Source organism: Rhinoraja longicauda, chromosome 4 (genome assembly GCF_053455715.1).
Source record: "Rhinoraja longicauda isolate Sanriku21f chromosome 4, sRhiLon1.1, whole genome shotgun sequence".
NCBI classification, from domain to species: Eukaryota; Metazoa; Chordata; class Chondrichthyes; order Rajiformes; family Arhynchobatidae; genus Rhinoraja; species Rhinoraja longicauda.
The window spans coordinates 56,121,896-56,144,028 of record NC_135956.1 but is presented as its reverse complement, the minus strand read 5'-3'; the positions used below and the strand labels follow the sequence as shown (position 1 = coordinate 56,144,028).

Here is a 22,133-nt window from a genome sequence, read left to right as displayed (position 1 = left end):
AGGCAATATGACTGAAGAATAAGACTCTTTGAACTCGTTGAAGGCCTCTCAGAAGAGGCCTTACCTTTGTTCCCCTCCGCCCCCACATCAACGAGTTCCGCGTCCGCCATGACGTGGAGCTTTTCTTCCGCCGCCTCCGCCTCCGAGCCTTTTTCCATGGGAAGGAGTCCTCACCCCCCACTGATGACCCCTTCGCCCGTCTCCAATGGACCCCCTCCTCTTGGACCCCCCCGTTTGGCCAACTACCCTCACTAGAACTTTTTATCTCCAACTGCCGGCGTGACATTAACCGCCTCAAATTCTCCACTCCCCTGACTAACACCAACCTCTCCCCTCCTGAACGTGCAGCCCTCCATTCACTCCGCAACAACCCGGACCTAATCATCAAACCCGCTGACAAGGGAGGTGCTGTGGTAGTCTGGTGTGCTGACCTCTACCGGACCGAGGCCAGACGACAACTCTCAGACGCCTCTTCCTACCTATCCCTGGACCATGACCCCACCGATAAACACCAGACCTTAATCAGCAGCACCATCACGGACCTCATCATCTCCGGCGATCTACCCCCCAGTGCCTCCAAACTCATAGTTCCCCAGCCCCGCACGGCCCGATTCTACCTCCTACCCAAAATCCACAAGCAGAACTGTCCCGGCAGACCCATTGTCTCTGCCTGCTCATGCCCCACCGAACTTATCTCCACCTACCTCGACTCCATCCTATCCCCCCTGGTTAAATCCCTCCCCACCTACATCCAAGACACCTCACACGCTCTCCATCTCCTCAATAACTTTTGGTTCCCAGGCCCCCACTCCCTCATCTTTACCATGGATGTCCAGTCACTCTACACTTCCATCCCCCACAAGGATGGTCTCGAAGCCCTCCGTTTCTTCCTCGACCGTAGAACCAGCCAATCCCCATCTACCAACACTCTCCTCCGCCTAGCAGAGCTGGTTCTTACCCTCAACAACTTCTCCTTTGACTCCTCCCACTTCCTCCAAACCAGAGGCGTAGCTATGGGCACTCGCATGGGCCCTAGCTACGCCTGCCTCTTTGTCGGGTACGTCGAACAATCCCTGTTCCAGACGTACACTGGCCCCATCCCCGAACTCTACCTCCGCTACATCGACGACTGCATTGGTGCTACATCTTGTACCCATGCAGAACTCACTGACTTCATACACTTCACCTTCAATTTCCATCCTGCCCTTAAATATACCTGGACCATCTCTGACATCTCCCTCCCGTTTCTGGACCTCACCATCTCCATCACAGGAGACAGACTAATGACGGACATTTACTATAAACCCACTGACTCGCACAGCTATCTGGACTACACTTCTTCCCACCCGGTCCCCTGCAAAAAGTCTATCCCCTACTCCCAATTCCTCCGTCTACGCCACATCTGCGCCCGGGATGAGGTGTTTCACACTAGGGCTTCCGAGATGTCCTTGTTCTTCAAGAAACGGGGATTCCCCTCCTCCATTATAGATGAGGCTCTCACTAGGGTCTCTTCTACATCCCGCAGCTCCGCTCTTGCTCCCCCTCCCCCCACTCGCAACAAGGACAGAATACCCCTCGTTCTCACCTTCCACCCCACCAGCCAGCGGATCCAACATATCATCCACCAACATTTCCGTCACCTACAACGGGACCCCACTACTGGCCATATCTTCCCATCCCCTCCCCTCTCTGCGTTCCGCAGAGACCGTTCCATCCGTAACTCCCTGGTCCACTCGTCCCTTCCTACCCAAACCACCCCAACCCCGGGCACTTTCCCCTGCAACCGCACGAGATGCAACACCTGTCCCTTTACCTCCCCCCTCAACTCCATCCAAGGACCCAAACAGTCTTTCCAGGTGAGACAAAGGTTCACCTGCACCTCCTCCAACCTCATCTATTGTATCCGCTGCTCTAGATGTCAACTTATTTACATCGGCGAAACCAAGCGCAGGCTCGGCGATCGCTTCGCTGAACACCTGGGGTCGGTCCGCGTTGGCCAAACTGGTCTCCCGGTGGCCGAGCACTTCAACTCCCCCTCCCATTCCCAGTCTGACCTTTCTGTCATGGGCCTCCTCCAGTGCCATAGTGAGACCCACCGGAAATTGGAGGAACAGCACCTCATATTTCGCCTGGGCAGTTTGCAGCCCAGTGGTATGAACATCGACTTCTCCAACTTTAGATAGTTCCTCTGTCCCTCCCTTCCCCTCCTCCTTCCCAGATCTCCCTCCATCTTCCTGTCTCCACCTATATCCTTCCTTTGTCCCGCCCCCCTGACATCAGTCTGAAGAAGGGTCTCGACCCGAAACGTCACCCATTCCTTCTCTCCCGAGATGCTGCCTGACCTGCTGAGTTACTCCAGCATTTTGTAAATAAATCGATTTGTACCAGCATCTGCAGTTATTTTCTTATACTGACTCTTTGAAGGTGTTTGTTGGTTGTAATTGGATATATTTACTTTTTGGGATCTGGGTGTTACTGAGAGGGGCATCATCTATTGCCCGTCCCTAATTCCCCCGATGAGGTAATGGTGTGATACTAGCTTGAATTGCTGCTGTCCGTCTGTTGAAAGGTCTTCCATGGTGCTGCTGGGGAGGGGATTCCAGGACCCTGACCCAGCAACAATGAAAGACTACCAGCATCTGCAGTTATTTTCTTATATAACAATGAAAGACTAACGTCCTTTCCTGACGTATACTTGGCTGCAGTAATTCTGTCAATTTATAGAATTGCTTTACAGGAAGATTCAAATACAGGGAGAATTTGAAGGGCAGCAAAATGCAGCCACATAACCAGAGCTGGGACCAGCAAATTCCTGACATTCACATGAGCAGAAAATATTTTCCAATGCAATCAACACAACAGCAGATTTTGGAAATAATTTTGCAATGCACCATGTAATATTATTCTTTTGAGTCATCATCATGTAGAGGTACCAACTGAAGGAGACTCTTCAGCTCATTAAGTCCGAACAAACCATCAATCACGCATTCACGTGAATTAATTTTACATTATTCCCACTGTTTTTATTCTCCCTACATTTTCATCAACCACCAGCAGATTCTACCACTCAGCTACACACCAGAGGCAATTTGCAGTTTCTAATTAACCTCCAAACCCATCATTCTTTGTGATGTGGGAGGAAGGTGGAGATCCCTAAGGAAACATGGAGAACATACAAACACAAACAGCACCTGTGGTCAGGATTGAACCCAAGTTTCGGTCAGCAGCGCTACTGGCTGCACTACTCTGCGACCCACAGTTTGTCATTAAAAATTAACACTAAGTTTATATTTTCAATTTTGCAAAAGAATAAAATTAACAACTCAGGCAGCATCTGTAGAGAGAGAGAAACAATTAATATAGCAGGTCCGAGACTCTGTGTTGGAACGCATTCATTATTCACATTTACATGAGTTGATTGGATGGTTGCATCAGAATTGATCATAATATGATTGATCGACTGGAAGATATAACATGAAAACAGGCCCTTCAGCTCAACGAGTCCATGCCGATCATCTATCACGTGGTCACCCTAGTTCTATGTTATCCCTCTTTCGCAACCATTCCCTCCACATCAGAGGCAATTTACAGTGCCAAATAACCTACTTACCCACATGCCTTCGGGACATGGGAGGAAACTGGAGCACCCAGAGGAAACCCATGCAGTCATAGGGAGAATGTTCAAACTCCACACAGAAGCACCCGAGGCCAGGTCAAACCCAAATCTCTGGCTCTGTGAGGCAGCAGCTCTACCAGCTGCGCTATTTTGCCTATTACTAGCTGAGAGTGGGAGTGTGTCAGATGATGTTGCTTCATTATATGGAGAATTTCTATATGATTTGTAGTGAATTAATAGCGCAAAGCCAATGCCTGTAATTTGCCATTTCCTTTTATGGAGGTCATGAGAATTGGCTGCTGGTAAACAGAGAAATTCAATCTAGGATAATCTTTTGAAGTTGGGAATAATAAATGACAGCTGAGTACCTGAAATATACAATACTTACCTCAGAGAACTTAGTGGTACGAAAGGCTATAGAAACAGTAACACCACCCATTCTCCAGCATGAGTTAGTCATTTCCCTGCGTCTCAAAAATGATAAATTAAGAATTTGAAACCACTAGTTATCAGTTCTTTCACTATGATTGATTCCCAGATGAACAAGATGACTTTGACACTCAGCCGTGCAGCCCAGAAATCGCTGGTACAGATGCTTATGGAGCCAGTATTGACATTCTATCCAGCAGTTTCAGCAGTAATATTTCCCACAGGAAAAGGTGCGTGATTCCCATCGGACAATAAGAGCCATTGGATAAATTTTCCATTCACATTTCAGAAACTGCAGAACTTATTGCAGAATCTGTGGCTGAAATAAATGTTATTAACTGCTGTGACCTATTTAATTCAGAGATAAGGTAGCAGGCACGGTAAGATTGGCTGTTTACCTCAATTACATCACCTGTCCACTACCCAGCTCACATGGGTAGTGAAACCCACAACATTCCTTTAATGCCTCTCTACTTGCCTATTCCAACATCATAATATTCAGCCTCCCAGCATCTACTCTGCATTAACATCAACATCCAAATATCTGTTACTTGTAATCCCATTTACACCAAATCCTTTTTACCCACTCCTGTACTTAACATCCTATGTTGTCTTTTAATATGGCAAAGCCTGGATTTAAAAATTCCCATATTTGTTTTCATATTCTTCAACAGATTCCTCAACAGACTCTTCCTCCTTGGAATCGACTTAACTGAACCTTTGTGGACTTAACTTTCATTGCATTGACTTGATTCCTTCTCCTAGGACATAACTCACCCTCCATGGACTTGACTCTTTCTCCAGAGACTTGACTCTCGTTCCATGTTCTTAACTCTCCCTTCATGGGCTTAACTCTCCTTCCATGTGCTTGAGGCTCTCTGTTTCTACAACCTTTTCAAGTCCAAACGCTCTCCAAATCACTGTCCCCCTCCGAATCTGGCCTCTTGTTCCTTGCTCAATTAAATTTCTTCACACCGACAGCCAAGTCTATAGCTATCTACCCCAAAGCTCTAAACTATCCATGTCTCTACCACAGCTTTAAGGTACTCCTGAAATCCTGCCTTTTGATCAACCTTTTGGCTTCCTCTCCTAATATCTCCAAATAAAATCAGAAATAAATATTCAGCAGATCAGGCAGCATCTGAGGAGAGAGAAACCAAATTAATGTTTCAGGTCATCTGGTGAAAAGTTTGAAAACATTTTAGCTGTTATCAAACCAAATAGACCATTAAGCTATTTTTTCCCAATAATTCTTTTTAAATTTAAGAGGACAGGTGTTAAGTATAGAGTTCATTAAATAATTGTATTTATGAAATTCGAAACCATAAATATTTGAATCACACATCTTTAACAAACTATGTTGTACAGATCAAAACCAGTGTCCAAAATACAATCAACTGAAAGCAGGTCTCAACACTATCAGGTAAGAACATTTACTGCAAAGGTATTCGGTCAATCAACTAATATTGGTGACATATGACTTGAAAACTATTCTCCAGAGAATTGTTGTTTCATGTGTCTGACAGATTGCCATTACAATCACTGAGGGACGACAGTTAGCTGGGGAAAATATCGACCCTATGGTGATAATTGAAGTTGGAGATGAGAAAAAACAAACAACAGTGAAAGAAGGAACAAATTTCCCTTTTTACAATGAGGTAAATGTAGCGAATCTCTTGTGTCATTAATGGGTGATGGTTCGGCATGCTGATATTTAGATGTTAGTTTTGAAAAGATCAAATGAATTCCCAAAGTAAAATTGGTTATTCCGAAAATGTCATTCTGAATGTGCATGTTCTGGCGAGCTGGTTGTCTGCTGGTTGGTACCAGCAGGAGGGTTAAACAAGCAGTCTGCTGGACGCAGAGCTGCACAGTAGCAGCCTGATGAGTATTTGTTGGGGACCTGACACTGTAGGTGAGGGTATGAGCCAGAGAGGCAGAAGTCTGGGCTTCTCAGCTCAGAGGAAACCTCAGGCCTATGGGTGTCAGGAGAGTTTGTCCAGCCACAGGCTAACAGTTGGCAGAGTATGTGTAGCTTTAAGCACATCTAGCTATGTTCCAAATGAGTTTGCAGTTAATGTCACTGTATCTCAAGTTAAATTGAGTCACTGGCTAGCCATCCAGTTCAGGCAGCCGCTTGAGCCTACTCTGAGGGTCCCAGTCAAAATGGCGATGGCGCTATGTCTTTGCACTTTATTTTTATTTAGCTGCCACCCAGTTTGCACCATATGGGGAGACCTGGAAATGCAAGCCATAAATCCTCTGACCTGTGGCGCCACCTGAGAATTAGGCCACTCCCTGAGCGAACCCTCGGCACTGAGACTGGCAGGGTCAGGTGACTGACCGGGCCTCTGGATGTGCGGTCTTGAGGGAGAGAGAGGAGAGGGAGAACTTTGGTGTTCGTGGTTTGCCGTCTAAATAAAGCCTTCCTGACTGGATTAACTTAGCGTCTAGTCTTATTCCGGGCTGAACCGACCATACCCGCGACAGACCTCTCTATCTAGGAATCCTAAATATGCTGCATCTATCTGAGGACTCTCAGGCAATTTGCTCAGAATGGAAGACATTGGATTTTCTCTGGAGCAGTTTTGCATGTTGACTCATTCCCTGACTGTGGGGATTTGTCAGTGGAGAATAGGACTTCTCCCACAGGGATAGAGAAAGGATATTGCCGAGGAACCTCTGGAAAATCCTGCTCCTCATAGCGACCGACTAATACTGCGAAGGACGTGGGCTATCCATCAGACCCATGTTGTGATATGTCCTTTGTCCCATCCCATGTCCTTTGCCAAGAATAAGGTACAGAAGGGACAGAAGAAAATCATTCTCACAAAATTTATGGCTGAACTTAGTTTCATTTTATAGAAAAAGTCTACAATCACATAGATCACTCCAAATAGAAATTAGCTACATTTGGACACGTGTAAATTGCAATTTCTTTTGCTGTTTCAGTCATTGTTGATTTAACCTTTTAGTATACAAAGTAAAATTTACCCCTTGTGCACTTTTAAGTGATGCAATGAAAACCTATTGAAGTCATTTCGATAGATTGTCATTTCCAAGGATTGACAACAGAGTGAAATGTGCCATCACTTTCATCACATTGCAAACGTTTCTGCATCTTTTTAGAAGTGTACATTTTTATGAAAAGGAAGATTCAAACCTAATAATGTAACTTCCTTAAATTAAGTTCATTGAAGCTTCTTCCTCTGGTGCTTGATGTGTTATTATTATTATTGATTAATACCCAGCAACACTTGTGATTCTTCTGTCTCTGTGTTGCTGTGGACTGTTCAGTGGACCTTTGTAAACCTTTATTTTTTATTCTTTTGTTGCAGTACTTTGTCTTTGATTACATTGGTCCAGCAGAGATACTGTTTGACAGAATCATTAAACTTTCGGTGAGAAATCATATTCTTAAACACAATTTTAAATTGCATTTTAAAGATGATCAAATTGTTTTCATTAATATTTAATGAATGTTAATAATGAATATCATTAACATTTCGGAAAAGGTTGACCATTCAAAAGTAGAAATGTGCTCATTGTCATTAAACTGAGTAAAAGATATGGTAGCAAGGTTCACCTTTTTATACACACACCCAATTATTATCTCTATTGAAGCCCATGAATATATAAAAACAAATGCCAATTCAAATAATCAGTCTTACATTATTCAGTGTGGCCAAAAGCACAGGATATAAAATAAAAGTGGACCCGTTAGGCTCAAACTTCTGCTTTGGTACAGCACCCTCTCCTCCCCCCCCCCCTCCCCTCTCCCCCCCCTCCCCCCTCCTCCCCCTCCCCCCTCCCCCTGGTCAGGAAGGCCAGCTCTGTCCTGGGTTGCCCCCTCGACTCAGTGCAGGTGGTGTTAGTCACGACTAAGCAGCGACTCAGCAGTGACTGAGCAGCTCAACTCAGCAGCGATGTTAGTTTTGCCATCATCCTCCTCTCTATAGGTTATGTCCTTTCTTTGTCCCGCCCCCCTGACATCAGTCTGAAGAAGGGTCTCGACACGAAACGTCACCCATTCCCTCTCTCCTCGATGCGGCCTGACCTGCTGAGTTACTCCAGGATTTTGTGATACCTTGGGATGCTAGGAATCACCATAGTTGATAAAGGATGTGATTGGACTGGAGGGGAGATTCGTCAAGGTGTTTCTTGAGATGGATCATTTCAAACATGAGGCTGTATAGGCTGGGTCTGTTTCGTAAGGAGCGGGGGAGACTAAAGGGAGACCTGATTGAACCATATAAAATTAAGAGGGCATCGATAGTGTAAGTAGCAAGAAACATTTCCCTTAGCGGTTGTGTCTACAATGGATGCTACATGTTTAGGGTAAGAGGTAGGCTATTTAGACAGGACAGGAGGAACAATATTTTCAGTTTGAATCTGCAATGCATTGCGAGAGGGGTTGGTGAAGGCAGGGGGTCTCAGAACAACACCTTTAACACATGGCATAGGTAGGTGCTGGATAACTTGATAGGTACTTGATAGCTGTCATGGACATCGGGGGCGGACAGGTTGTTTCCTTACTGTATGACTCACGCTCTATATTATGGCCAACACAAAGCTCTCTTTAAAAGAGCTATAAGTCATTCTAGTGCTGTAGATCTGAACACTCTGTGGTGGGGAATAGTAGAAGTATTTTGGACACCTCCTTAACAAACATGATGTCAAGATGCTCAGGCCAAGAATGACTATTTTCTGTTGCAATTAGCTAATAACTTTGCTTCGAGTCTGTTGTTCTTTTAGAGTTGCTGGTTCTTCAGGATGTCATCAAGTGCTTGATTGATTCTTATCAGCATACATCCATTTTTGAACTGAATTTTAGTTTAAAAATATGATATTTTTCTCACTGCAAACTCTTTTAAGGTTAAGCTTACTTAGTACAAACCTATGATTGAAGTAGAAATGTTTTGGTTTCCTGGTCTGTATTCTGACAGAATCTATTTCTGACAGAAACCAGTTCTTTGACAGAAACCAGTCTGTCAAACTGGTTTGACAGTTTGACTGGAAACGTCATGCATTCCTTCTCTCCAGAGATGCTGCCTGTCCCGCTGAGTTACCCCAGGATTTTGTGTCGTCATCAATTTAAACCAGTTTCTGCAGTTCTTTCCTATGCAGAAACTATTTCTCCTTCAACTAAAAAAACAGATTTGGAGGAAGCCTATTTGTGGGGTGAGGTGGTGGTGGGGTTGGATGAGGTGAGGTCATGGTCAGATTGATTGAATGGTGGTGGAATGGGATGGGTTGAATGGTGATGGAGTGAGATGGGGGTGAGGTGGTGGTGAAGTGGATGGGGATGAGATGAGGTGTTGGTGGGGTGAGATGGGTTTTTGGTGGTGGAGTGGATGGGGATGGGAATGGGATGAGATGTTTGTGTGGTGGGATAGGGTTAAGTGTTGGTGTGATTTAAAAAATGAGATCCCATCTCTAACATATGCTAATCACATTGACAATGTTATCAGGATTTGAACCAATAACTTTCCTCTAACGTTCTGTGGGAAAACCTATTTGGAACTGAATATTTCTGCTCACCTTGAGGGCCAGAAGATTGTCACAAGGCAGCTTTGTATAACCCCCAGCCCAGACTGTCACCCCCTCAACTGGAGGAAGAAAACTCCCTCGATAACCTCTACATGTTCACCTGTACATCTCCTAGATCAAACTCTTGTTAGTTTCATCTTCATCATGCACCCGAGACACCCCCTTTTCTGATTTGTATATTTTATTTAAAGGCTATTATTTACCATCTGAAGAAAGGCCCTGAACCGAAACTTCACCTATTCATTTTCTCCAGAGATACTGCCTGACCCGTTGAGTTACTCCAGCATTTTGTGTCTATCTCTGGTATAAACCAACATCTGCATTTCCCTTTTATTATATTATTATTTACAGGCGAGTTTGTCCCATTTTTATCTTAATATTCATTAGGAAATGTGGAGATTTTCAGTGAACCTTTGCATCCATGTACTATTGCTCTCAACACTGGTCCAATCCTGCAGGTCTGGCATTCCAAATTGATCCGTGGAACGCTGATTGGAGCTTTTAAACTGGATGTTGGAACAGTTTACAATGAACCAGGTAGGTACAATGGCTATTGGCTCAACATAAACTACAAGGTGTCCATTGGTTTGTCTCTGAGCACCTGAATTCCTTAAAATGTTGGAAACATGGATGCATTGCACCACACACCTGGAGTAAATTTGGGTTGGTTCGAGACTGAGATCATGTTTGGCTCACCTGATGTTTCAAAGTCTACTCTGTGGTTTAATCTAGTGCCAGGTCCAGGAGAATTTTATTTTCTGTATTACATTCAGTATTAATGTTTCTAAGTTTTTCCATAATGTATTTCATTATTTCTTCAGAATTTTGAAGTGGTGTATTTAAAATTAGAATCAGTAAAATAGATCATTTTAAATGTTATAAATTAGTTAATTAAATGTAAGTTTATTGTAAGACTTGGCTTTCTTTAAAAAAAAACTTTTTCTTGGCATTTTGCCTCAAATATTGTAATCAAAGCTCACCATATACTTTCACCCACCATCTCATCTTTCTGCATTTTCAAGCTCTTTGATTCCTTCTAAGATGTTGGTTTCTATGTTGCAATGGAATAATTTGCCTCTTGTTTTCAATGCAACGCCTTAATTCCATGGTTGGATTCATCTCATTGGGCTAGGATTTGTTGAAGAAACAGTAAACTCGGCAATATCTTTCGGATTACCTAGTGGAATTTATGAAGAAAAATACAATTACATTTATCTATATTTATTCACATAATGTAGTTTAACCTGCTGTGAATTTTGTCTTTTCTATGATGTTTACATAGGCAAACATGCAACAATTAGATGAAAGACAATGTTTTCCTCAATATTATTACTTGAAATTAGCATGATAAATGAAGTAAAATTACCAGTGTGTAAATGAAGGACCAACTCACTGTATCTCCACTTTGATTTGCAAATGTAATGCTGTGTCCTCCCTCCCGGGGAAAAGCATTCCCATGAATGGTAGGGAAAAAGGGCCTTGTCTAATCGGTTTCTCTGTCATTCTGGGACAGTTGTGAGAGTGATAGTCAATATAAATAATGACCAATCAGTGATTTTTAAGTCCTGTATCTGCCCATGTCTTTTAGAGGAGAGTTTCTTCCTTTTAATGCCCTTTGGCTCAGTCAGATCTTTTAACAGGATTTAAAAATCAAATATTTTGGGTTCTTCTGGCCCTTTTATTTCTTCTCTTCTGTCTCGCGGCCAAGGTGCCGATCTTGCCACTGTTTAGGTTTGCTTCCTATTAAGAGTAAGCATCTTCCTTAGTGGCACCCAGATTCATCGTCCCAGCCTAGAAAATAAGCAGGAGTTCAAGTGATGGCTGGAACTCCTGGCCAATGATGTCTTGGTAATGATAAGGCCAACAGAAGGATTTATCTCAATAATGTGGTGGTGCCCGGGGGTTAGGCCACTCCCTGGGTCATCCCCCTCGGCACTGAGTGGACAGGGCTGTAGTGGGGTCTGGTGCTATGGGGTTTGCCTGAAGGGGTGAGAGTTTACTCATGCGGGAGACTGAAGAGAGTGGATGTTCTGATGCTGCATTAAAGTTATTGTTAATCCTTACCTGGCGTCTTGCCTGATTGCTGATTCAGGAGGAAGGTCTCACAGAACCAGAGTGGAAGCCAGACAAATGTGAGGAACTGTCTAGGAAAATAAGAAACTAAGTTAATTAGTGAATAAGTAATTCCTTGATCTTGGGAAATTAAAAAAAACGACTAGGAAATGTCACTTATCAATTAACAACTTACGATAAGCACATTGTCATTCATGTTATCCACATTAGTCAGGAAATGGTGTTAGGTAAACTGTTGGGACTGAAGGCAGATATATCCCCAGGGACTGATGGTCTGCATCCCAGTCCTCAAGGAGGTGGCCCTAGAAATCATGGATGCATTGGTGATCATTTTCCAATGTTCTCTTGACTCTGGACCAGTTCCTGTAGACTGGAGGGTAGCCAATGTAACTCCACTTTTAAAAAAAGGAGGGAGAGAGAAAACAGGAAATTATAGACCAGTTAGCCTCACATCGGTAGTGGGAAAGATGCTTGAGTCGATTATTAAAGATGTTATAGCAGCGCATATGGAAAACACTGACGAGATTGGTCAAAGTCAGCATGGATTTAGGAAGGGATAATCATGCTTGACTAATCTTCTGGAATTATTTGAGGGTGTAACAAGTAGAATGGATAAGGGAAAGCCAGTGGATGTGGTGTATCTGGACTTTCAAAAAGCCTTTGACAAGGTTCTACACAAGAGATAGTGTGTGAAATTAGAGCACAAGGTATTGGGGGTAGGGTACTGACATGGATAGAGAACTGGTTCACAGACAGGAAGCAAAGAGTAGGAATTAACGGGTCCTTTTCAGAATGGCAGGCAGTGACTAGTAGAGTGCCGCAAGGCTCGGTGCTGGGACCCCAGTTGTTTAAAATATAGATTAACGATTTAGAAGAGGGAATTAAATGTAACATCTTCAAGTTTGCAGATGACACAAAGCTGGGTGGCAGTGTGTGCTGCAATGAGGATGCTATGAGGCTGCAGGGTGACTTAGATAGATTGGGTGAGTGGGCAGATGCATGGCAGATGCAGTATAATTTGGATAAATGTGAGGTTATCCGCTTTAGTAGCAAGAACAGGAAGGCAGATTATTATCTGAATGGTGTCAGATTTGGGAAAAGGGGAGGTGCAACGAGGCCTGGGTGTGCTTGTATATCAGTCACTGAAAATAAGTATGCAGGTACAGCAGGCAGTGAAGAAGGCTAATGGCATGTTGGCCTTCTTTGAGAGAGCATTTAAGTTTAGGAGCAGGGAGGTCCTTCTGAGGTTGTACAGGGCCCTGGTGAGGCCGCACCTGGAGTATTGTGTGCAGTTTTGGTCTCCTAATTTGAGGAAGGACATTATTGCTATTGAAGGAGTGCAGCATAGGTTCACCAGGTTAATTTTCGGGATGGCGGGACTGACATATGATGAAAGAATGGGTCGACTGGGCTTGTATTCACTAGAATTTAGAAGGATGAGAGGGGATCTTATAGAAATATATAAAATTCTTAAAGGATTGGACAGGCCAAATGCAGGATATATGTTCCCGATGTTGGGGGAGTCACAGTTTAAGAATAAGGGGTAGGCCATTTAGGACTGAGATGAGGAAAAACGTCTTCACCCAGAGAGTTGTGAATCTGTGGAATTCTCTGCCACTGAAGGCAGTGGAGGCCAATTCACTGGATGTTTTCAAGAGAGAGTTAGATATAGCTCAGGGCTAAAGGAATCAAGGGATATGGGGAGGAAGCAGGAACGGAGAACTGATTTTGGGTGATCAGCTCAAAGGGCCAAATGGCCTGCTCCTGTACCTTTGTTTCTATGTTTCTATGTTTCTATGTGCTGTGACTTATGTACATGTTTCTTGTTGCGTGGTGCTAGGTTTGGCCGGCTGTCTGGCATGATAAAGTCTGATGGGGTTCCGTTATTGCACTACATCTGTTTGGCCATGGAAACTTCGCTATCTTGCTTGTGGAATGTTATCGAGCAATGTTTATTTTCTTGGCCCATTAGGCTGCATAATTCCCATCATAAAGTTAAGCCATCCACATCCAAAGAACTTGACAAAAAATAAATAACACTAATGCCCATGATGGCAGATTTTACTTGGTAGCCTTATCCTGTGGTTTATCCTTCTCTTGGAAAGATCAATTTATATTTGTAAAATTGAAAAGATTGCCTTTTGAAGGATATTGTCCCACTTAAATTCAGAAAATGCAATGTTTTTTTCCAGTCTCGCAGGGGAGCCGGAACTGATTAATTCTTGGAACACATTATTCTGACCCTCTGTTGCTGTGAACCTACCTAAAGTTCAATTCCTAAAATGTGTTTTAAATCTTACAAGAGCCACTTTAATAACACTGATGACCAATTCCTCATCATTTGCCATAGCCCTATAAAATCTTTGTTATACAAAACTTATTAAGAACAGTCTTATTCTAAAAGTGAAAGGCGGTCATTTGGCCCATCAAGTCAATGATGGCTCTCAGAACATTCCCCTCAATAGTGTTATTTTGCTGTAATCTGTACTTTCTCACATGCCCCCATTAATCCCTCCTGATTCTCTGCCACCCACCTACACCAGGGTAACTTACAGCAGTTAATTAATCTACCAACATATCTTTGGGATGTGAAGCCCCTGAGGGAATGCCTTGCAGTCACAGTTAGAGCATGCTAACTGTACACGGTCAGCATTTGAAGTCAGCATTGAACCAGGGTCACCATGGAAAGCATAGCAATTCCAACAGACTCTGATTTAGACTCACGTCATTCAGACTTGGAGCCAACTGTGGCTCAGTTGACAACACTTTTGTTTGAGTCAGAAAGTAGCGGTTTCCACGGGAAGTGTTCAGGCAGACTCTCCTAGACTGTGCTGAGGAGCTGCTCGCTTAGAGTTTCATCTTTTGGATTCAACACTTCAGCTGTGCCTACCATTTTGAAGGAAAACATGAAAATAATCTTTAATAATTTAATAATAATCTCAAGAATATCTCCCAGTGATTGTTAGCAAACCGGTAATGTTTACATTGTGGAAACTCGCTGTCACAACTTGACAGTCACCTTGCAACATTGTAAACTACTTAGGGCATCCTGAGATTGTAAAAGCTGCTATATAAATGCAAGTACCTTTGAGTAGTTATCTACGATTTAAAAATTGCATTTGAGTGATCTTTCTGGTTCAACAGAGCTCCTAGAGCTCTAGGGGCTAGTGGAATCAAGGGATATGGGGGAGAAGGTAGGCACAGGTTACTGATTGTGGATGATCAGCCATGATCACAATGAATGGTGGTGCTGGCTCAAAGGGCCAAATGGCCTCCTCCTGCACTTATTTTCTATGTTTCTATGTTTCTAACATTTTCTCTTGTTATTCTGCAGGTCATCTTTTCAGCAAAAAGTGGGCACCTCTTATTAATCCCAGTGATATTAAGACAGGGGTGAAAGGTTACCTTAAATGTGACATTTCTGTGACTGGGAAAGGCGACGGAATCCAAATGTTTCAGAAAACCAGTCAGGGAGCCGAGGAAGAAGTTGAAATGTATGAAGATGCTCTTGTTTTACCTTCTGAGCAAACTGAACAAAAAATATTCCATTGTAATAATAGAAAATGTTGGGAATGGTCACAATGAGGCAGCATCTGTGGAGCAAGAAGTAAAATTAATGCTTTGTGTTGCAAAGGCGATAAGCATTGAGGGAAGGGTAACGAGAAGGTCAGTACAGGATAAAAGTTGTGATAGGTTGGAAGTCTGGAGTGCTTAAACTAACTAAAGTCCGATCAGGTATAGGTGAAGAAAAGAGACAGGATGTGGAATCCAAACAACTGCAAATTTAGTTTAGTTCAGTTTAGAGAGACTGTGCAGAAACAGGCTCTTCAGCCTAACAAGTCCGCACGCACCAGTGATCCCCGTACACTAGCATTATCCTACACACTAGGGGCAATTTACCATCTTTACTGAAGCCAAATTAACCTACATACTGTACCTGTACGTCTTTGGAGTGTGAAAAACATACCCCTCAGATCTCCTTTAATTATGGTTCATTAAACTTCTCAATTCTGCTCGCTTCCCCACCACCTCCCATCATTGAGACTGATTGGCCCTGAAATCCCCCCACCCTCTTCACTGGTACTTGTGCCAAGATTACCTGCTGGCATTGTGCGAGGGATTAAACACCAAAAGGTGTGGCAAGGTGCTCAGTTTATCAGTGATAGTTTGGGTTAAAACTATAACAGGTTGGCCCTGCTTGGTAATTGTCATAGATCTCCAACAAACTGGCAAACTTCCACCAGGAAAAGAGGAACTAAATATTCTACTTGCATTGGTAAATGCTGGTTCAGTGGTTTTGAAGATCCAAACAACCATTGTTTTTTAACAGTTTTTAATTTGAAATTTGTTGTTCGAAATTTATTAAAGGAAAAATAAAAGTTAAATGTAAATTTACATTTACAGTGTAATTTTTGATCTGTAATAGGAACATTCTCAATCCAGTGGGGTTTCCAACAGAGAGGCCGTGGGCACGCTTTTTTGTCAAAATTTACAAAGCCCAGGGACTGCCGAAGATGAACTCGAGCCTTGTGGCAAATGTAACAAAAGCATTCATGGGAGACAACAAGGATTTCGTGGACCCTTATGTCACAATCACCTTTTTTGGTCAAAGGGTATTTCCTTTAAAATTATTTCTCTATTTCTTGTCGACTTCATTGTGTCTTTCTGGAACTTTGCCTTATTAAAGACTTTAAACACATTATTGGAGACAGATGGTTCATTAGTTTATTACTTAGTCCTGAACAGAACAGTTGTTGGCCAGACAATAAAGCAGGTTGACTTTCATGTTGTAGCATTTTAGCCCCGTTTGGTTGCTGGAAATGGAGTGTTTAGGCTGCACTGAATGCATTCAACCCAATGGGCAGGTTGCAATGTATTCTGCCCCTCTGGGTTTGAGATCTGGAATCAACCACTGGAAAAGAGCAAGGCATTTCTTCATAATTATGTACTATGGGCTGTGGTGGTGAAAAGCAGAGCCGTCTTTTAGTTTAACAGAAATGCCTACATAGTGAGGACATTATAGTTTAGGAACGTAAATAGGGAGACCATCAATTCCAGGATTTATTTCCTGTTCTTAATTGCCACTGAGTAGGTGCTGGTGAGCTGCCAACTTGAACCCTGGCAGACCGTCTGTGCCACACAAATGTGAGAGCAGAACACAGGACAGCAGTCTTGCTGAAAGGTCAATGATCTGATCCACTAGCTCTATTCCTCCCTCCAATAATGCTGCTTGACCTACTGAATATTTCCAACACAAAACATTCTCCAGGGTAATATTTTTAAAAAGCGCAAAATTTGACACCTACCATTGAGCACCAATTATAAAAATTCTCATGCTCCAGTTCCCAAACCTTGATTTTTGTTGAAATGACCCGAGGATCAATTGCCCTTTACTGTAAGGCACTTAATGTGTTTCTCCCTGTACTTCCTCAATACATTTGAAAAATATGATCTGACAAGGTGTTGGAGAGTGCCTCGGAGGGAATTCATGCAATCATCTCAATGTGATCGCAGTACAGTTCACACCCAGGCATCTGAATCCAGCTGATTAAAAAATCTCCGAGGACCCTTGAGTTGTGAGTTGCTCTTTGAATGTTTCTTCATTTCATCCTCCCGATGATGGAAATACTACTGTTCCCTTCTGGTCTTCAGGGTCGAACATCTGTGCAGAAAAGCCGTGCGGACCCCGTATGGAATGAACAAATAATTTTCAAGGAAATGTTTCCCCCGCTCTGCCGTCGAGTCAAAATTCAGGTGTGGGATGAAGGAAATGTCAATGACGTTGTCATTGGAACTCATTATATTGACTTGCGGAAAATATCAAATGATCAGGATGGAGATAAAGGTAAACTAAATAATAAATGCATTTCTGAGCAGAAAAATTGATCCCTTCCAAGAAAATGTGTCAGTTTTGAATGCCCTTTTTCTACTTCTGCTGGTGTCACTTTGATTTTTATTGAAACTTCCAGCGATTTGTGGACTTTTTCTCTCAAATCTACTTGCCCCTTTATCTCATAAGACCCTACTTTTTGTCCTCAATTCACATTTAAGTATATCGCAATTCATTGACAATTTAATTTAATAAGTAGAATTTTCTCAAATGTTTGAGGAATTTCAGATCTGTGCTTCAGGTGTGAGGGGTTCAGTGTCACATGTATGGCTCCAGAAAGTGACCCCGATATCGTTATATAAAGCTTTACTGGGGATCCCGGATACTGTTTCCCGTTTTCACATCATTGGAAGGTTTTATTACGCTGGGGGGAGAGGATGTGCAGGAAAAGCAAGGACTAATCTTGGGTGTGCTATCCTGATCCACAGCAGTTACTGCACAGTTCCAGTGACCTGGGTTTGATCCTGACCTCTGCTTTGATGGAATTTGTTTGTTGTCCCCTTCAATGTTTGAGTTTCTGCCGAGTGCCCTGGTTGCTTCTCACATCTCAAAGATGTGCTAATAGAATAAAAGTGTTACAGTAAGTCTAAATGTAGTTGGATGGCAAGAAAATTGAAGGACGTTTATGGGTATAGTGAAAGACTAGGTTACAGGGAATTAAGTGAGCAGATGGAACTGATGGGATTGGGCACAATTGACTCGATGGTCAACTCCTACATCCTAAGATGAGAAATATAAGTAATGGCATGGGTTAGAAATTGGTTTTTTTTTCTGTGAGTTGAGGAAGGACATTGGGATTAAGTGGAACTAATAAAATAGATTTAAGCAAGCCTTTCATTCTAACGAATGATTAAAAATATAATGAACATTAATCGATTACTTGTGAGACTCCTTGAAGTTGACCAAGGAATTGCAATAAGATCCAGACAACTGTCTGGATATTGAACCTCCTCTTACTTTACATTAATTAGTGAAAAATGTAAAGGAGTAGAATTTAGATGGAGAACCCCATTGAGGCTGGTTATGAAATACAGAGAACAAGAACACTAAGTAAAACATTAATATTTCAAACCCTTTAAGGATTTTTGCCCACGTTTGGGCCAGCATGGATCAATCTGTACGGCTCCTCCCGCAACTACACACTTATGGATGACAATCAGGAGCTCAACGAGGGCTTTGGAGAAGGCGTGTCATTCAGGGGACGTCTCCTGATTGAAATTGCGGTGGAGATTCTGTCAGCCGGCATTTTGGATACCACATTTTCAAAGCCGACAAAAGATTTGAAGATTGCACCCAAAGAGTTGAAATTGGGAAAAGATTCCAAGTCAGCAATGCAAGATCCCAATTTATCCAGTTCTTCTGAAAAGACAAACTCAACTGAAGTTGAAGTGGAATCAGTAGAGCCTTGCACATGGGTTTGTATTACAATCAATATTTCTTTCATGTTAATCCTGGGAAAAGGGTGTATCCAACTGAGAAGGGATGCTTTGGGTTTCTGCTTATTCCTTAAAATGTATTACCATTAATTATTCTCAAAGTTGATTACAATTTCAGACAGAATTTTGGGGAAGAAAGTGGGAAGGTTAATTAGTTTATTTCTCAATTTCAGTATCAAGATCTTATGCAGCTCAATTGTAACTGTGGTCTGATATGAAATATATTTGAAAGTATCAAAGATCCATTGCATGTCAACTTAATCATTGAGATTTAAGTATTTCCCATTATTAGAAAACATAGAATTTACTCCACAAGCAACACAATGATGTGCCGCACAGAAAGATTGATTAATTTTCACTAACTTCGTCCAAATTGGAAATGAAATGTGTTTTTTTTTTAGCCATCTCTTTTTCCTGCAACTACTTGTTTCCTTAAATATTGGAAAGAAGTTGCAAACCTACAGGGAAGGAGTACAGAAATGGGACAGATAGTGATGTCCTCCTGGAGGCCAATGTCAAGGTCACCTACTCGGTGATTCTCTGAACACTGGACCCTTTAATATGATTGAAGTTTAAAAAGGGCAGGAGAAAGTGAGAAAGTTGTTAAAATGTACACGGGCTGTCTCACAATATTCTCTAAAGCCATTATTTTATGCTCTATGTGATTGTGTTTGAATAGCACAGATATCGAACATTGAAGTAAGCTTCAGTTGGCGGATTGTGGCCTATTGCAGTGTTAATTGATGAACCTGACTCTGCCTAAGCCATTGCCGTGGGATCAGAGTTGTTTATTTTCCTCCATTTACGCTCCTTTCCCTTGTGATCAATTGCTCCACATTACCCTCCAACCTTCCATGACTGTGTAAATATGATCACTGGGATTTCTCATCAACTCAGTCTCCAATACTTTTGGCAGGTACACCCACAATATACCCCTCATTATCTCCTGAGTAAACCCCGCCTCTCACCTTAACCCCATCTCTCCACAGTGGATCTGGAATAAATACCTGGAAATGTGCTACAGGTGCACAATGTACCCCAAAGTGTTTAGAGATGAGGTTTTATTAAAAATAAGTTACCTTGCTCTTTAAAACACAGTGTAATTGGAAAGAATTTCTCGGATAATCAATTCAATGTTCCATGAATGAAGAAGGATCTCGACCCGAAATGTCATCCATTCCTTCTCTCCAGAGATGCTGCCTGACCTGCTGAGTTACTTCAGCATTTTGTGATAAATTCAATGTTCCAAGTTCATTTTTCTCAGAAGCACTCTGATATTGCTAGGAATTGCTTCACATCTTTTAGACTCAGTCACTATTTCAATGCAGCTGATGACTCTGGCTTTAACCCTGTGCCTAGTCAGCCAATAGAATAGGAACATGCCATTCAGCCCACAATGTCTGTGCTGAACGTAATGCCAAGATGAACTAATCTCATCTTGAACTAATCTCATGATCTATATCCCTCAATTCTCTGCATATCCATATGCCTATGTAAAAGCCTCTTAAACATGACTATCTAAAAAAACGTATTTAAAAAAATAAATCAATCTTTACAATGGCGGTTGAAAGGTTCACAATGGAGGACAGCCTACAATATTAACACTTTGGGATGAGCAACTGCTGTGACCATCAAAACTGCTAGTGGGTAAATTCAAAATGAAACATGAAACAACTTTATGGAAAATTCAATGAACACTTTCCCATTCTAATGGAGCTAATTGAATGTAAGAGTGAGGCGATGGGTTATGGGATGGAGGGATGGATGGATGGAGATTTTTTTAGAAACCATCCAAGGGTCCTCCTGGAAACTTTTACTAAAACTTATTTACTTTTATTCGATTACTGAAGAATCCCCTTGATGACCATTGCAGTGTCTGTTCTGTTCACGGTTACAAATTTTATAGAGGGATCTTTCAAGAGGTCATAGGCCCATCACAAACATATTCTTGGTGCTTATGATGGACCTAAGACTATTCAGCACCCACATGAGCCTGCCTCCAGGACACTAGAAAATACCATTAATTTAGCAGATGGATCAACAACTTTACAGATTAGTCTTAGGCCTTAACATTACCTGAATATGTGCTCACACTACATCTCAAAAATCAAATTAAATGTATTCCAACACCTAAATGTCACAACATCTGGGATCACAAAGTAGCTTTTATTCTATATAAAAGAATGTTCTGGGAAAAAAAAGTTAAATAAATATCAAGATGTCATTTGAGTGTTGAATGAATTTGAAAATTATTTTCAATTTTCTCTTGGATGTTGCCTTTTGAAAAATCTCAAAGAAGTAAAGGTTTTTCATCTGAAATGTTATCTATAATTTATGTTCTCAGTATTACTTGCTGTGTCTTTTTTCAGATTGATGAAGAAAGTGTTCAGGGGTTTCTTCTGTTCGGCACCTTATTTGAGGCAACAATGATCGACAGGAAACTTGGTGAAAAGCCAATCAGTTTTGAGGTATCCTTGGGTAAGGATTCGCAGGTCATTTCACATGTTCACACTGACCATCTCGCCAGATCAATATGTTCAGACACATCACCGGGCACTAAGTCCACAATGTGCAATCATTAAGTGCACTGTGCATTTCTAGGTTGTGCAAAAGAATTTCACTGTGCTGTGCATCCGTGACAACAAAGAACCATTGAACCATATTGTAATTACTGATCTGCAATATCTCTCTCATTGCACTCTCTCCTGCAGAGGAAAGTGGTGAGGCCAGATTGCCCTGCCTCACTGACTTACAATGCAATAAAATTTGGAAAATCCCTCTGTAGCCTTGGAAAACCTTGCACCCCCTCCCACTAAGACCCACGTGAGATCCACAGGCAATAAAGCACAATCCCCTTGGAGCAGGTGAGGCTACCACGTTGGTACAATTGGATGGGCTTTCAAGACCATTATTGGCTAATGGATTCCAATATATTGTCCCCTCACCTACCATTATCCATCTTTGCATTTGGTGCCTGAAAAATTGTGGGTTGGGCGATTAACGGAAGGGGAGGATCAATGGTGGGAGAATAGCAAATGCTTGTGGAAACAATTAGAATTGAATATAAATCATTGGAAGCAAATGCTTTCAAATGTAATGGATTTGAATCTTTCCACATCATTCCCTCAATGGGTTTCTC

General features: G+C 42.2%; 1 protein-coding gene across 1 annotated transcript in view; it reads left to right on the top strand.

The window, feature by feature from the left end:
- Positions 1-5,402: 5,402 nt before the first annotated feature.
- The window catches only part of fer1l6 (fer-1 like family member 6), a 90,114-nt gene continuing 73,383 nt past the window's right edge, over positions 5,403-22,133 (top strand). The window contains exons 1-9 of the mRNA XM_078398434.1: positions 5,403-5,468; positions 5,572-5,703; positions 7,384-7,446; positions 10,054-10,132; positions 15,003-15,162; positions 16,095-16,281; positions 17,321-17,513; positions 18,639-18,973; positions 21,364-21,472. Of these exons, the coding sequence (XP_078254560.1) occupies positions 5,403-5,468; positions 5,572-5,703; positions 7,384-7,446; positions 10,054-10,132; positions 15,003-15,162; positions 16,095-16,281; positions 17,321-17,513; positions 18,639-18,973; positions 21,364-21,472 (1,324 nt within the window). The remainder of the gene's footprint in view (positions 5,469-5,571; positions 5,704-7,383; positions 7,447-10,053; positions 10,133-15,002; positions 15,163-16,094; positions 16,282-17,320; positions 17,514-18,638; positions 18,974-21,363; positions 21,473-22,133) is intronic.